Source organism: Falco naumanni, chromosome 1 (assembly GCF_017639655.2).
Source record: "Falco naumanni isolate bFalNau1 chromosome 1, bFalNau1.pat, whole genome shotgun sequence".
NCBI classification, from domain to species: Eukaryota; Metazoa; Chordata; class Aves; order Falconiformes; family Falconidae; genus Falco; species Falco naumanni.
The window spans coordinates 96,418,579-96,434,842 of record NC_054054.1 but is presented as its reverse complement, the minus strand read 5'-3'; the positions used below and the strand labels follow the sequence as shown (position 1 = coordinate 96,434,842).

The following is a 16,264-nucleotide window of genomic DNA, read 5'->3' as shown; positions in this document are numbered from 1 at the left end:
TTCTTAATCTTTTTTTTTTAAGATTATAACAACATAGGGAAATTTCTGAATAGAATTCTTGGCATGGAAGTACATCAGCAGAATGCTTTATTCCAGTACTTTTCTGACACGTTAAATGCAGTTATTCAAAATGCTAAAAAGAATGGAAGATACGATATGGGCATCTTGGGTGAGTAAATCAGCTTCTCTGTACTCTTGTATTTCAGTAGGAACAGAGAAACAGAATAACTTTGTCCTTTCCTTTCCAGATTTGGGCTCTGGGGATGAGAAAGTAAGGAAAGCAGATGTTAAGAAGTTTCTAACTCCTGGATATTCTACCTCTGGACACGTAGAACTATACACAGTAAGTTGATTCTGTATCTTTTTGTATGAACAAATAAAACTTGCTTGCCAATAGGTTTCTAAAACACGGCAATCGGCTAAACATGTGCTGAGTGAGGGGAGGTTCCAGGCCTTTTACTGGACAATGCTTGATTCCATGGGTCTTTAGTTCCTGTGTCTGTAACAGTTTTAAAGCCTGTTCCCATTCACATACCCCTGCCTGGCTGTCTTCTAGATCAGTGTGGAGAGAGGAATGTCTTGGGACGAAGCAACTAAGATCTGGGCGGAACAGACAGGTCCAGATGATGGATTTTATTTATCACTACAGGTAAGGTTCTTCTGTCTCTTGCATTATGTCCAGACCAGCTTTGTGTGAGCTAACCAAACACACTGTCTCCTGAAAAATTTACTGTTTAAATTAATTACTGCTTAGTTCTTGCAGAATGTTTTCAGTCTTGCATTAAAATTCATGTTAAGCTTGTTTCCACCACTTAAGTATGAAGCACTCCTTTTTAGCTGCTCGGGATATTTTCAGATAGGAATGTGAGCCCAAAATAATAGCTCTTATTTACACTTGCATCAAGAAACCAGATGTTTTGCTGTAAGGAAAGTTGTGAGGTTCATGTGGATTAGTGGTGCTGTCTTCTAAAGGTGTCCTTATTGTTACTGGTTGTCTTGATACGCAATCAGGTGCACTGTTACTCCGTAAAGAGCACAGTATGGAATCACTCCAGGTAGGTGCTGTCGGCATGTTTAAACTTAAGAAGTTTTTGTTGTTGGATTTTTTTCCAGATAAGAAATAACAAGAAAACCGCTATTCTAGTAAAAGAAGTGAATCCTAAAAAGAAGCTTTTTTTAGTATACAGACCAAATACTGGGAAACAACTCAAACTAGAAACATGTGCAGACCTGAAAAAGAAATATAAGAAGGTAACTGTTAAAACTATGCTACTTTTAAACTTAGAAAAATTTGAAGAGAAATAGAAATACTTTTTTTCTGATATTTATGTATAATTTTGGCAAGTCAAAAACTAGGCTTATCTTTCCAGAGCAGAGCCTGTATTTGGGTCTTTAAGTAGGTCTACATGGTTTCTGCATTCCTATAGCCAAAGCTTTTTGAATATAAATAATCTGTGGTGTGGTAATATAAAATTAATTTTTTCAGGATCCAGCAAGGAAAGTTGTGCTTCTATGTGAGGTGTACAGCCATGCTCTTAAATAAGCAGCTGTGTACAGTGTATTCTAAGCAAAGATGCTGAAGCTTCAGCTGTTTGCTGATGACATTTTAAGTACTGTAATGGCTTGTTTAGAGGCTGGAAAGATCTTACCACTTCTTTTAAACAGTTTTGAGGTGTTGAATTTGTGAAAACTTGAGAGTCTGAGATCAGGTTGATTATTGGAAAAACTCTCAGATCCTGCTATGCTCAAGCATTTTTGCTCATCCTTTGAGATGACATTTCCATTGAATAGCCTGAAATTGTAATAATGTGGGGTAATGTACCTCTCATCACCATCCTAACGTTGGTGCTCCCCCTTTTTGCCTAGTACTGATGACTAAATTGCTTTTGTTCTCTGTAAGCCTTGATGTGTGTTCCTTCATTATTATTCCCACTTTGAATGACTCTTTCAGGTACCTTCTGAAGATGCTCTGCCACACTGGTTAGAGCAGTACAATTCTTCTGCGGATACTTGCACCCATGCTTACTGGTTAGTAGTTGTGTGCACGTAGATATTTTAACTTAAACTGTTCACCTGGACTGTTTTATCAGTACTTCTTTTATTCATGTGAGAGCTTGTACTTTTGGTTAAGAAAAATTGTCCTGTCAAATGACCCAACCTTTGAGTGGAAACATGAAGCTTTGTGGTTGCCCTTAATGTCCTAATATTTTAGAGTAATGCTAATGCATAAATTGTACTCTGGTGGAAGTATAATGACCCAGGAGTAGTTTGTGCTTGTCTTGATCTGATCTATTATTGTGGTAGGACAGTTGAAATGTTATTGGGGGGGGGAAATATATTTATGCTTCATGTAGAGATGTGAATGTTAAAGAGCTGTTCTTGTGTGTCTGAGCTCAGCAGCTGATGTCTTAACTGCTGAGGAACAGCATAACTGGTAGAAGTTTCAGATTAATATTGGAGCTTCTGAAATACAATGAGCAGACACCAGTGTCATGTAACATCATCCGCTTCTCAGGCGATCTAAATGAGCAGTATCTTTGACTTAAAGCTCTGTACAGTTTGAAGATGAGTCCTAAATAGGCCAGTGCTTCTCCAAGCTTTACCACTAGTGGCATGCTGTAGATAAAGTATCCTCTTACTGTGTACTCACAGCCCTTGCTCAGCTCTGGGTACATGTGAAATAACTTCACATCTCATTTCAAATGGAATTGGGTAGTTTGTGTTTGCAAAACTCTTTGAAAAGCTCTTTTTTTTTTTTTTTTCCTCTCTACTCTAGGAGAGGCAATTGTAAGAAGGCAGGCTTGGGGTTAGTTTGTGAAGTGGGACTCCGCTGTCGAACTTACTACGTCTTGTGTGGTTCAGTATTGAGCGTCTGGACAAAAGTAGAAGGCGTTCTAGCCTCTGTGAGTGGTACAAATGTGAAAATGCAAATAGTTCGTCTAAGAACAGAAGATGGGCAGAGGATTGTAGGTAAGTGCCTTGTCTGCTCCTTTGTTTCCATCTTGGAGTAGAAGGTAGTTGTAACTTAAGAGTCGCTCTGTGTTAAGAGTCACATAGGAGGCTTTATAAAAAGATGCTTGCAAGAGAAAAGGCTCGTCAGTGTGTATGTTTGGGAGGGTCAGCCTTAAAACTGTTGAAAATCTGTATCTGTAGTACAGACACCAGGTTTAGCCAGGGTAAAGGAGGAAGACAGGCTTTGGAACACTGACTCTACCAGTTCTTTTGGTTTGCTAGTAAGAAAAAAGTCGTCTTTGGCCTGTTCCAGCCAAGCTACCTTTTGAAACCATAAGGGCTCTCCTTTTTTTTCCCCACTTCTGGCAAAGAATAGTAAGCCCTTGAAATGGTTCCTTTCATGGGTTTTGAGCTACTGAAAGTCACGTGTAATCAATAGTTTAGAATGACTTCAAGGTGGTCATGTCATTTTGTGCCGCACAACCTCTTAGTGAATCCCTGGCAGCAGGTACCTCAGAGACTGAAATCCACATCTGTTTTTTAAATGTGGACATCCTGTAGATGAGTGGTACCATAGCAGCTCCTACTCTACTATAGTTTTCTAAGACGTTGAAACCAGGGTTTTCACATTTAAACTTTTCATGGTGGTGCAACTTCTGTGAGGCTAGAAAAGCAAGAATAGCTAACTTCTAGATTTAGGTGGCAGCCGGTAATGTAGGCATAAAATTTGGTTTTGGGGCATAATGGCAACTTCTTTCTACTGCTTCATGACCTGAAGGATCTAGTGACTTCTGAAGATAAAGCTCTTACTGAGCAGCAGAACTTGTAGCTGCACTTGACTAGACTTGATGTTGGAAACGGTCACCGTTGACTGCTGCATAAATTAAATGGTGGTATCGTCAGCCTGAGGTGTTAATGAACCCATTGCCTGCGCACTTATGAGACAATTGATCTGTTGCTGTTTTCAGGTTTGATCATTCCTGCAAATTGTGTATCGCCCCTTGTAAACCTCCTGTCGACGTCAGACCAGTCTCAACAGCTTGCAGTACAGCAGCAGCAGATATGGCAGCAGCATCACCCGCAAAGCATCACCAATTTCAACAATGCATAAGAGGACAAACCACAGGTGTTGACTTTGGTGTTTGAGGAAAAAGGCTGTAAAAGCATATCACTTGCATAAAAATCAGGGACAGATTCCAAAGAAATATAACTTTTTCAGTTCAGTTGTGTGCTCTCAAATCCTTTGGGAATAAAGAGATCTTAAAAAGGTTGGTAGAACTGAAAGCCAGCAGTTGTTTATGGTGGTGCATCTGTCTTTCCTTATGCTCTCTGTAGTGCTTCCTGTTTGCTTTTACTTTTGGCCTTTTAAGCTACAAACCACAATTTGTTTGAAAATGCTTGAAAATCCCCAAGCAGGCTTTATTTTTATCTTGTCATACAGTGCTCAGGGTTTAACGCAGTGCATCAATGCCATTGCTGTGGGAGATATCCTTGAATGCATGTATTGAGTATATATATAGAAAATATATATTGGGTTTTTCTCTTCGATTTATGAGTTTATAAAGCATGAAACCTAGAGGTTGCACATCATGCATTCAGGTTCCTTCCCAGTTTCTGTTTGACAGTGCATGTCTTTGGAAACGGGCATGGACAGGATAAACACACCAGACAGGAATTCAGAGAGAAACACAATCTTAGTTGTACAGCATTGGTTATTGCATTTTTATAGTGTTTATACCCAGGTGTTGCATTTTTTCTGGTTCTCTCCTGGGGGTTATATATTTGAGTCTACAACATGTTCTTTTTGTGATAAACACCTTAAATTAAAATTAGTTCATTTTTAATGTATTAATGGTATTCCTAATGTGTACTGCAAAGATGGCTGGATGCCTATTTTCCTTAAATTGAAGCATTTCCTTAATCCGAGGTGGTTATGGAAACTTAAGTGCAAATTCACTTCCATCTCGCATACAATCTTATATTTTTTACTTCATTAACGTAATTTAATTTGTCACTTGTAAGATGAAACCTTACTTGAGCTGTAAATTAGAGAATGGGAAACACTTGAGGGTTCCACTGTATGTGCTGTTTCTGTTACCCAGTAACTTGAATACTGTTTAATATGTTGTAAGACATTGTAGAGTTTATCTGGAGCTGTTTAAAAGAAATTGTAATGTACAAATGTGAATAGTCACTTATCTATAATATGGGTAAGTTTTGTTTTGCCTATAATAGTAGATGTTTATAAGAAAGTGAAGGACAATGTTTGTCATTTCTTGCTTGCACAGGTTGCACTATTGAAAAATTGAGATTGTATAAACCTGTCCAAAAAACCTACAAGATCATGATCTTGTAGATGTCAAATAAAAGTTATTGTACTAACAAGAAGTGGAGTCTTGTTTAGGCAATCACCATATTCAAAAAAAACACTAACAAGTCTGTACAATTGGAATTCGACAGGACTTGGCATGTTCCAGTCTGCTTTAACCAGGCTTCTGTCTTGCAGCCCAAATAATCTCAGTTGAACTCATTAATGAGGCAAGAAGTAAACTGTGTAAACCTGTAAGGGTCACCTGGCAGAGCAGCAATCCATGTAGCGCAGGGCACTTCTGTAACCAGACTGAAGTGTTGTAAAGAGTGTTTCCAGAAGTAACGGGGCCAGAAGGTCCACAGCTTCAGGCTGAAGGGAGTTTCTTTATGGGAATTATTTTGCTTGAGGTGCCCTTAACACTGCCTGCGCAGGCACCTGCAGGTGGTAACAGCACCTGCCTCCCCAGGACAGGTCTGCCTGCTTCCCTCTGCTCCCTGTCTGGCCGGGGCGAGGGGATGCGTCCCCTGCACGTGCTTGTGACTAACTGGAAACACGGATCTAGGCTAAACCAGCACACGCTCTACCACCATGGCACCCGCTACGTCTCTGCAAAGCGCTTGTGATGCAGGTGGTAGGTGTTGCAGAGCTTTGTAACCTGCTGGCAGTCAGGGGAGGCCGGCCTGAGTGCTGGCGCACCTGTAGGGGATTGGGAAACCTGTAGACCACAGGCAGGGTGTGGGGGAGGATGTTCATGTGTTTTGTACCCACCATTGGATGTATTTGGCATCCATTCCGGGAAAAGTAACGGGAGTATTTGGCATCCATTCCAGGAAAAGTAATGGGAGTATTTGGCATCCATTCTGGGAAAAGTAATGGGATTGAGAGGCATGTTGACATACTGCTGCAGCAGGTAGTGAACCAAACAACTAGTGCCAGCAAGCGGTGTGTGGACTTTGCTGCCTTTTGTTTTAATTCTTATTGTTTGGTGTAGAAACTTCTACCATCTGAGATGGTAACAATATTTTAGATACTAATCCTCAGTAAGATGGTTCTGGAAGTGGTAAGTTCACAAGTAGTAATACTTTTTTTTCAAACAATTCATTATTTAAATAACACGCTTAAGTTCCTAAGTGCTCTTCTCAGCCTGTTGTGTGAACTTTGGTGGTTGGGGTGAGCAAATCCTGAATTGGGTATTTGCTGTATTGGTAACCAAACTGCTATTTTGGGGAGCTCACAGCATCTGCTGTGTGCTCACACTCTCTTAAATTTCCCATGGACTTTTGTCCCCTGAAGGGAAAAAACCTGATGGTACTCAAAAAGATCCGTAAGAACTGTTCCCGTTCCAGAAATCAGTTTCCCTCCTTGCTGTCCTTTGCCTGCTCTCTGCTACCTGCCACCATCGATGCCTTGGCTTTGTCATTCAGTTAATAACACATCTGCATCCACAGCTCTGCAGTGTTATAACACCTTAAAGGTTTAACACAAAAAAAAATAAGCCTTCCAGCTACAGAAACAATTTCTGTTTTGAAAATTCCTGCTTGGCGGTTGGGGTGTGGTTTTTGGGTAGTAGTTTGTTCCTTGCATGAGCTGCTGATAAAGCTTGGGGAAGGAAAGGCGGATAAATAGCACAGGGGATGGGATAAGGAGCAGCCATACAGTGTCCTCTTGCAGCGCTGCCCCTAAGACAAACATCCTCAGGAAGGAAAAAGGAGAGAGCGATGGGCATGGTGTAAATTACCTGGCTCTGCAGGAGCGGTCTCTGTGTTTTTCCTGCTTGTGGGGCATTGACCTGCTTCGTACAAACTGCCATCTGAAGTGGATGTAAACTATATGAAGGGTAGATGTCTGCTAATAGGCAAAGCTACCTGTAAAATGGTAGTAATTTCTGTATTGCCTGAGTTTTGGAAGCGTGCTGTAGGAGGGGAAGATACATATTTAAGTTGACGTGGGAACTGAATGTATAAAGTTTGGGTTTTTTTTTTAAACTGTCCCTTGACAGCAATTAAATTTTGACTCATTAACTAGTTTCGTACTTAAGATACGTCTGATGCAGTAAATGCAATTATAACCCACTAAAACCCCCCTCTGTACAGCAAGTTTTCATTTTTTTTCCCCGATCACTGGATGGTCCATTGGGAATGCCCCTCCTGTGGGGAACCAAGTCCTTACAGATGCTAGTTGTCTAGTCAGTGTGTAGTATTTTCTTTGTAAATGAAGAAAGCTCTGCAACCTGTAAACATTTGTCAAGTGAATTATCAAGGGTTTTTTGTATTTTTCTTTCACGTTTGGAATAAGCTTCACTCAGATCCCATCGTGTTCTGTACATATATAGAAAGAGTATGTATGTATATAGAGATGTTAAAGCTACTGAATTATTGAATGTAAATAACTCTTTGTTTTCCTTTGTGGGTTTTTTTTTTTCTTCATGACCTTCCCAAGATGTATTCCTATTTTCTCAACCTGCCAAACCGGCAGTTTGTGTGTACTTTGAAATATATATAGCATATATAAAACTTCCAAGGGATGTGTGCATACATTGTAGACGTTATGTGTTGTCATCATTTTTTTTCAAAGCTATCAATTGTCTGTCTGCCATGATCCTTTTGATGCTATGTGGTTTTATTCTGTATTTTTAGTGTATAACGCATTTTCTTGAGAGAATTGGGTTCCCAGTGTCTTTCGGTGGCTGGTACTATGCACTTCCTAGTGCCTGTATCAGAAACAAATATTTGAATTTTCACATCATTTGTTTTCTTTAGTCTTTTCAGCGCGTTTCAGGTGGTGAGCTGTAACTCTAGATACATCTCAGTGTTCTTCCATGTACTAGTGTCTCCTGTTGTCCATTCCGTGAGCTCCTACAATACAGAGTTCTAGGATCCAGTGCATCAGCAACATGAGACCTGCCCACTGCCCTAACATATAGATATGTGTTACTACAGTCATCTTAAATGTCAACTGTCTTAAAAGCACTTAAAAAAGAGGAGGAAAGATACATCTCTATTTCCTGGGAAAAGTTTGACTTTCATATAATGTCTAAATGTTCAACATGGAGGTAATGGGACTTTCTTACCATTGGAAAAAATGGTGCATATTTTTAATTGCCAGATAAAAATACACATATTTATATCAAAGTTAGGGATTAATGAGAAATCCCTTGAATTGTCTGTCTCTTATTTAGCACTTAAGCTTCCACCAGCTGTCACCCAGGTTTTGTTTGCCCTTTTTTGGAAGGACCATGTCCGTACAGTTATTCCGTGAATTCGCGGTTTGCAAAGCCTGTTGACTGGACAGTCACGGCACTGAGTGTCCAGCTGCGAACAGCAATGCTTCTGGTAGTTTCTGTGGTCGATCCGAGCTTTAACAACAAATGTGGAGAAATAACAGCGGCAGTTTGCCATGTACTGGCAGCTGTGGTGTGTGGTGCTGTGGCACAGGCTCCCAGGGTGAAGGCTGATGGAGTTGGCAGAATTAATTAACGCAGCCGCAAACCTGCCCGAGGGCCAAGTGGGGCATGGGAAACCTCGAGGGCTGACGCTTCAGCCGGGAGCAGCGTTGGCCTGGCTTGCTGCTGCAGTTGTATTTGGAGTTTGAAAAGCAACGACTCTTTTTTAAGGAGAAAAACGTGGAGGGAAGGAAAGACTGGAAATACCGGTGTTTCTCGGTCACAATTACCACAGCGGAGGGCAGATTGCCTCTCAAAGCTTGGGCTGAAGGGAGCGATAAGTAAAAAAACCAAGCAAGAGCTTAATTCATTTGATGTACTTCGCTTTTTCTTAGTTGCTCCAAAATAACTTCTGAGCAAAGGAAATGGGAGGCAGTAGTAAGATTCAAGAATAGGAACCAGGCAGGTTCCAAACTCTTGTAGGGAATTTCTTGCCTGCTGTGCTGTGAGCCGATACCGTGGGGTTTATCGAGCTGCATGCCGCGCGTGCGAAGGATGCTGGCGTTTCTTCCCAGAAGAAAGGTGTCTGGGCAGAGGGCACAGGCTGAAATAACGGAGCTGGAGCATTTAAGCAGGCAGCCAAACCAATCCAGGAATCCATTCGGCTTTAAGTGATGCCTTTTGTTTATGGAAGTCCTGCAGCGCTTCCATACCTGCATCAAGGCGTATTGGATTCTGCAAGAACTAAGCCTGGTCGATGCTTCTGAACCTCCTTGTGCTGTGGGCATGACTGCAATGAGACGGGTCGCCTGCAGAAGAGCAGTTTTCCTATTCCTTATTTGCGCCGGGAAGGATAAAGAGATATTTCTGCTGCCGTTTCTGATGGCATACATATTGATGTATCCACTTGCTGATCTGAGGAGGATAACCAATGCCAGTTTCATTGCCAGTGCATAATGGCGTTTTTACTTGCCAAGATTTGATTTATTTCTCAGTCCTTGACATCAAGTCCCATGCCCTGCTGCATTTTATGTGAGGTGGGTGTTCACTGCCTCGGCATCTTCCAGGGAGCCTGCGGAGGGGCTGTACCGCGCCCCTGCGATACCTTACTCTAGGAGGCTACCTCAGCACGAAGGACACGCAAATTTTTTTTTTAAGCAGGACTTTGCTATTAGTACTTCTTCAGTCTATGCCTTTAATAGTCCAAGATGACAGAATTCTAAAGCCGTCTAACGTTGAAGATGAATTCTAGGTGGTCTTTTTATTGCCTGCCCTAACTGGAAACCTTTGCCAAGCTTTGAGACCTCGCTGCGCCATGTGTCCCTGCCTTCGCCACACGAGGGGCCAGAGTGGCAGAGCTTGGAGCACCCCACAATGAAATACTACAGCAATGGTTAGAAAGATTTATACTCCCCAAACCGACAAACTGGAATATGATGAACTCTCAATTCTCTATTGAGTTCTTTTTTTTTTTTTATTGAAAAAAAAGTTAAATAAATTAAACCAATGACTACTTTGGGGTTCCCCCCTCCCCCCCCCCCCCCCCCCTTTTAATTTTCTGTTGTGGAACTTAGCCACGTAGGTTGTTTGTACTGGAACGCCTTTCAGCGGTACTGCTGCATACACTGAACGTACCCGTCGCTCTGTTTTAGGATCCTTCAGACTGGTAGAAGTCCTGTTTTAATAATCCGAACATCTTCGCTTTCAATCCACTTAAAAACCTGGCATCTCACCTGGTTAATTTCACTGGTTAATTAAACTGGCTTTATTGGTTGTGAAGAGCAAATTCAGGACATTCTCTTAATGCTAATTGTAGCGATCTTATAAAAGAAGAGTTTTTAAAAACTCTTATCAAGGTTGGAAAGTATCAACTTCTTCATATTTTATTCATGCCATGCAAATACCTTTCCTTTATCCAAAGAGTTCTTTTGGGATAAACAGGCTGATCTTATTTTTGTAAATCATTTTGTGTTGACTTTTATTCTCATTTTCCCCGAATCTGGAAAAGTGATGAGGCCAAGTTCTCAGCAATAAATGAAGATGCCCAAACCTCAGACTTTAATTATTCATTTTCATAAAGCAGTAGCCTTTGTTCTGTAAGTAAGGGAGAAATGTCTTAAGAGTGGTTTTGGTTGGCTTTTTTCCAGTGTGTAAATAATACACCTTAAAAATGCCAGAGAGGCAGCTTGTGAGCTGACGGCTTCTGCCTCTGGAACTCCAAGTCAGGTTTATATGTTCCTTCCTTCCACCTTTATAAGGTGGAAGAATTGACTGTGCCTGTTAAATACACAATGAATTGCTGGGTATGAAACAGAGATCTGTATCAGCTTCACCAGACTGACTAAGTTAAATCATAAACGAAGGTGCAAGTGATTTAATTACTTCTGGGTAAGATCTCCCCTGAAGTCACTTGGAGTGAACAAAACTGTGGATGTGAGCAATGAAGCAGCAAAGACCTGAGCCCGCAGCTGGTCTCCACAAACCATCCCCGGCGTTGCCCTCTCTGTGCAGAATGGGGCTTCAGGAGTGGGCACTTGGGACCAGGACTTCCCTGGCCACAGCTCCCGCCTGCTTTTGTGTGGGAATTCTCCCGAATTCTCCCGTCCCCGGCTCAGGCCTCAGAGCTGCCGGCTGGCAGCTGAGCCACATGCGCCCCGCTGGCCCTTTGCTGCTTCCCAGCGCGGACTCAAGCAAACCACCGTTCCCTCCCTTTCCCAGCAAGAGAAAAGCCTGTGCCAGGCCCGCATGCTCCTGGGGAGGGAAGGCTGCCATGGCCTGGCCTGCCCTCTTGGAAAGCCATTTTGGGCCACTGGATCACGCTGGGGGGCTTGGTCTTTGGCTCGCGCCGTGGCTGCGTCGTGCTCGGTCTTTGGCTCACACCCTGGCTGTGCCATGCTCGGTCGCTGGCGAGTCTCAGCCCCAGACTATTTACATTACAGCCAACTCTGTGCTGCGATGAGGCTGCCAGGGCTGTAAATCCTTCACATCCGGGCCTGTCCCTCCCTCTCCGTGCGTGCACACCGAGCCCCTGCCGCGGCCGGCGCGGTGGCTGCCAGGCTGCAATGGCTGCCGGGCCGGCCGGCAGCTCCATGGGGAAGACCCACAGTGTGTCTGCTCCACAGACACTCGGGGGGAACCACGACCTCCCCTCTTTGCTTTTGTAGGGAGTGAAGAAGGGGTTCACGGTCAGTAGGGCAGCAGGCGGCTGCTGTCACCCTTCAGGTAGATGTTTAAGCGGAGTTTGAATATTTGGCTGCCTAAAGATACTTCATATTTCCAAGCCCTAATGCTGTGGGCATCATCCTGTCCCACTGCCTCTGCTGGGAGAGTGCAATCCAGGCATCGGCACTGCCGGACCCGCAGCCACGCATGCCCTGAGCTGGGCACGGAGGCTCTTAGGGCAGTGATCCTCATGGGCAGACATGTCTTAGGAGAGGCATCTCCAGTGCTCTCACCTCTGCGTCAAGCGGCATCCTGGGGCAGGAGCTTGGCAGATGTGTTAGACTCATCCTGGCAAACACCGTGTCTGAGGCCCTGGCCCGGGCGAGGGAAGGAGGCGCCGTGCCTGGCAGCATCAGCCGCAGACCCCTGAGGAGCTGCCCGTGCCAGGCACCGTGCTCTCCGGGATCCTGCTGCTGCATGGCTGTAATTTACCCCCCGGTTTTCTTCCCCCTGCTCTATGCTCTTCCACACCCCCCACCCCCCACCCCTCCCCCACCCGCCCCCCACCCCGCTACCCAGTTGTTGTGAAGCTCCACATTCCTTTCCTCGCAGTCATTTCCATTTTCCAGCCCTGGGCTTTGCTTACACTCTCTCCTCCACTTCCTTTGCTCAAATGACCAGTAACAAAACTATTAGGGATGCTCCTAATAGTCTGGCTTTACAGCTGGTGTTGCAATGAGGCACGGAGCTGTCTGTGCCTCCATTCTTTGTTTCAGGAATGTGTCGCTGGCCTGGTGGCACTTGGTTTGCCCTTGGAAGGCTTTCTGCGTTCCTCCAAAACGTGATGCGATTCTACAGCCATCGCAGGTGTCACACACTGGCACGACTTGCTCAGGGCATTCGGGTGTTTGGCACCAGGGAAGCGCTTGGGGCGAGCCAGCATGCAGCAATGCTGTGGGTTCCCCAGCTCCTGGATGCAGAGCAGGTTCAGGAGCTTTCCCAGACAGGGCTGGGAGGAAAGCAGGTCTCCTAGGCTCCTGCACCCCAGCCAAAGGGTGGGGTGCTCCCTGCCCCGGGCCGGCCTGGCTGCCTGCCTTGGCACAGCCTTCAAGGGCGCCGGAGTGGGAGGGAAGTGGGAGTCCAGCCTGCGGGGCAAGATGGGAGCGTCCTTCCAGGCAAACCGAAGGGATGGGGCAGGGTGGAGCGCTTGTTGGTCTGGAAAGACGATGGGGGGAAGCCCTGTAAAGTGGGGATAACGCGATAATTCACCCCTGCAAACTACAGCAAGGAAGGAGGAACCCCCCAGCCCAAGCCCCCAGCTGGGCAGCCCGCCTGGCTTCCCCCCATCCTCGGCAGGGCAGGGAGGAGCTGAGGGGGCTCAGGAGCTTTACTTGCCTGTTCTTCACAAGCAAAACGAAGCTGTTTCCTTTCTGCTTTTATTTTCTTTTGCTGGTTTTCATCGGAATCTGGGCTGGTTTTGATATTGGTGCCTGGTGCTTGTTTGCCTGGCAAACTGCAAATAGGAAAACTCTCATTAGAGAGATTCCAGGCCTGTGCTTTTGTGGCTGAGGGCTTGGAAACTTCTCATTCCCGCGCTGTGGTCCTCCAGGGAGACCTCCAGCTGGAGCAGGAGAGAGCAGGCTTGCTACTCCCACTATCTCCAAGGTAAACCCAGAGCAGCATTAAGGCCTCTTTATCTTAAGCATGTCCAAGCTCTTCTGAGAGCTTTACAGGTGCTGTTTGCTTTTTCTCCTTCTGGTATGTGCCACCTTGAAGGCAGAACATCCCCCTCAAAGATGGAACGGGCCTGGAACCGGCTTCTCAGCCCACAGGGCAGCACCCGTGCCGCGATGCTGAGCAGCTGTCTGCCTGGCAGGGCTGCTCCACTTGGCAGCCAGACAAAGGACTCAGGAGTAGGAGGAAAACAAGGCTGGGAGGGAAAGTCGCTCCAGATAATACGGCATCTGGCCTGGGAGGAACCATATGAAAGTGGGGAGAAGGGCTAGGCTGGGAAAAAGTTTGTCTGGGAGAATTTCAGGGGAGAGAGGCTGACCGGAATAGGCATCCCGCCTCTGATGCCGAGTTGCTGCGAGGCTGCCCGCTGATGTGGGCCAGCCCTGGGCGAGGATGTCCTGGGGTCTGGCTCACGGCTGGGTGAGGATCTCCTGGGATCTGGCTCACAGCAGCTCCTGGCCTTGGCTGCACCACAGCCCCCCTCGCAGAGGGGCTCGGAGGGCTGTTTCCTGCGGGGGAAAGAGGATAGAGCCAGGGAATCTGCATTTCTGTTCAGGATCTTGTGCGTTTGGGTGAGGATGGGGCAGAAAGTGGCAAATGGCAGCCAAAAAGCAGGTCGCCGTGGAGGGACACCAAGGGCTGTCAGCTTTCCTTCAGGAACAGAAAGAGCAGGAGGGAAACCTCGTACAATCCGCACCGAGCGAGGGAACAGAGACGGGAATGTCAGGAGTTGTAGCAATGTGTTAAGACAGCAGCAACAATGGTGCCAAAAAGGATAAAGTGCACCATTTTCCCTTCATGCCAGTGTCCCAGACAGCCCCAGGAGTATGCGAGGTGGCCCTGGAGCAGATCCTGGGGAAGGAGGCATTCTGCACCAGGAGTTCCTGGCTCTTTATGATTACAGTGAAAAAGGTACTCAGCTCTGTAAAGTGTCTTTTAAAATGCTACTTGTTAGAGCTGACACTCGCTTTTACCACTTGTGCTCTTCAAGGAGGTTAAGCCTGCCTCCACTCACGACTTAAAAAGCTTAATTTTCAGCCTAGGCCCATCAGAGACTTTTCGCTTTGTTTTGGATGATCGTCTTTGTTTGGAGACTTGCAGATTAAATTAGTGCTCAGGAACTTGTAGCTGCATTTGTGATTATTTTATGTATGATGCTGGATTCCCAGAAATGTAGGGAGAAGTATTTGAATATAAACTCCCTCCAGAAAAAGGAACAGACTTCCCATCTCTTTCTCCTTGCTGCTACACGGGTCTCCGTGGTGGGTAAAGGACAGTTAGAAGAACCCCAACTCACTCAACCCATTAAGCCTGAGAACAATTAATTACATTGAAATTAATGCACAAATGTAATGTTTTACACATGCCAAAGACATGACAGGAAAAACCAGGGTCTGGCTGTGCCATCTTTAATTCTTGTCCATGTTGATTTAATCCAGGATGATAAGAAAACAAACCCAGTTTACGCTCTCTGTTTGCAGTTTCTGAGAGCGTTACAGCCCAGGTCTGCAGACACTGATGGTATTTACTTTTATTTCCACACACAGGAGGGGCAAACAAATTTGTCTTAAAGCATGGCCCAAGGTCCCTAGCGCTACTGTAGACAGCCATCCTGAGAGCCAGATGCTGCCAGCACCTTCCAACATCACGCTTTGCACGTGTGTTCTTTTACACCCTCACCAGAGGGGTTCAGCATCCAACCTCGCAGAGCCTTGGGAAGAGAAAACCTCCCGGAGATCAGTCAGAACTTTGGCTAAGCAGGGGCTGGAAGGCTCACTCTGTGGAAACACTGGCTGCTGAGTATTCCCAGTGGTTTGGGAGGAGCAGAGGTGAGAAAGTCAAAGCAGGAGAGGGAACAGAGAAAATTACAAAAAAAAAAAAAAAAAAAAAAAAGGGGGACACACAGGGTGAACGCTGCAGATCTTACACAACTGACAAGAGGTAGCTGTACCTGGAAAATAAATCATCTGCGCTTGCAGATGACTGAAGAGACAGACACCTCTTACCGTCCATCCTCCCTTGCTGAGAAACATAAGCATGCACATTTATTTTCAAGTTACCTCATAGCGTGGAGAAGGCTTGAAAATGTCACACGCGTGATAAAATGGCTCTGCTGTATTTGCTGCTCTATGACTAGGCCACTCGGTGATTAAGAGCTGCTTTGGCTGTCAGTAAACAAGACTGTGCCATCAGTCTGCAGAGCAGGGACCTGCGGCTTGCTGCAAACAGCCTGGAGCATGCATGCTGCTGGAACTGTAGCTGTTACACTCAATGCAGGGTTTGCAGGTGCATAACACACCTCTCTGCAGTGCAGGCCATGCTCATGACACAAAACAAGTTTAAAAGTGCAGGCAGCCCCTCCGAGGCAGCTCACACCTGTGGTCACCCTGCTAAGCAGTCAGCCCAGGGCCCAAACATGATGGTGGTTTTATGGTGGCCACAGAGCATGTGGCAGATAGGAAGAATTAGCAGGTACTTCCTACCCCAGCCGATTTCAGCAGCATCTGCAAAAAAACCCCAAGAGGCCGTTAGTAAAGTCGGTGGAAGCTTATATAGCACCTGAGGCCAAGCAGTAAGGTTGTCATTTACCGGAGTCTTGTGTCTTGTGCCACCACTGCTGCCTGTGCCCAGAAAGCTGCAGAGCAAACGTAAAATACTGAGCTATGGTACTGCTGGGTTCCCACTGACAGCACAAACAATCTCACCCTACAAGCCTGGCCACC

At 45.4% G+C, this 16,264-nt stretch overlaps 1 protein-coding gene across 2 annotated transcripts in view; it reads left to right on the top strand.

The window, feature by feature from the left end:
* SBNO1 (strawberry notch homolog 1) overlaps window positions 1–7,804 on the top strand; it is a 35,447-nt gene extending 27,643 nt beyond the window's left edge. For both annotated transcript variants that reach the window (XM_040610824.1, XM_040610829.1), the window contains exons 26-32: window positions 23–169; window positions 249–343; window positions 557–649; window positions 1,114–1,251; window positions 1,952–2,028; window positions 2,777–2,970; window positions 3,921–7,804. In XM_040610824.1, the coding sequence (XP_040466758.1) occupies window positions 23–169; window positions 249–343; window positions 557–649; window positions 1,114–1,251; window positions 1,952–2,028; window positions 2,777–2,970; window positions 3,921–4,063 (887 nt within the window). In that variant the 3' untranslated portion in view covers window positions 4,064–7,804. The remainder of the gene's footprint in view (window positions 1–22; window positions 170–248; window positions 344–556; window positions 650–1,113; window positions 1,252–1,951; window positions 2,029–2,776; window positions 2,971–3,920) is intronic.
* The last annotated feature ends 8,460 nt before the right edge of the window (window positions 7,805–16,264 follow it).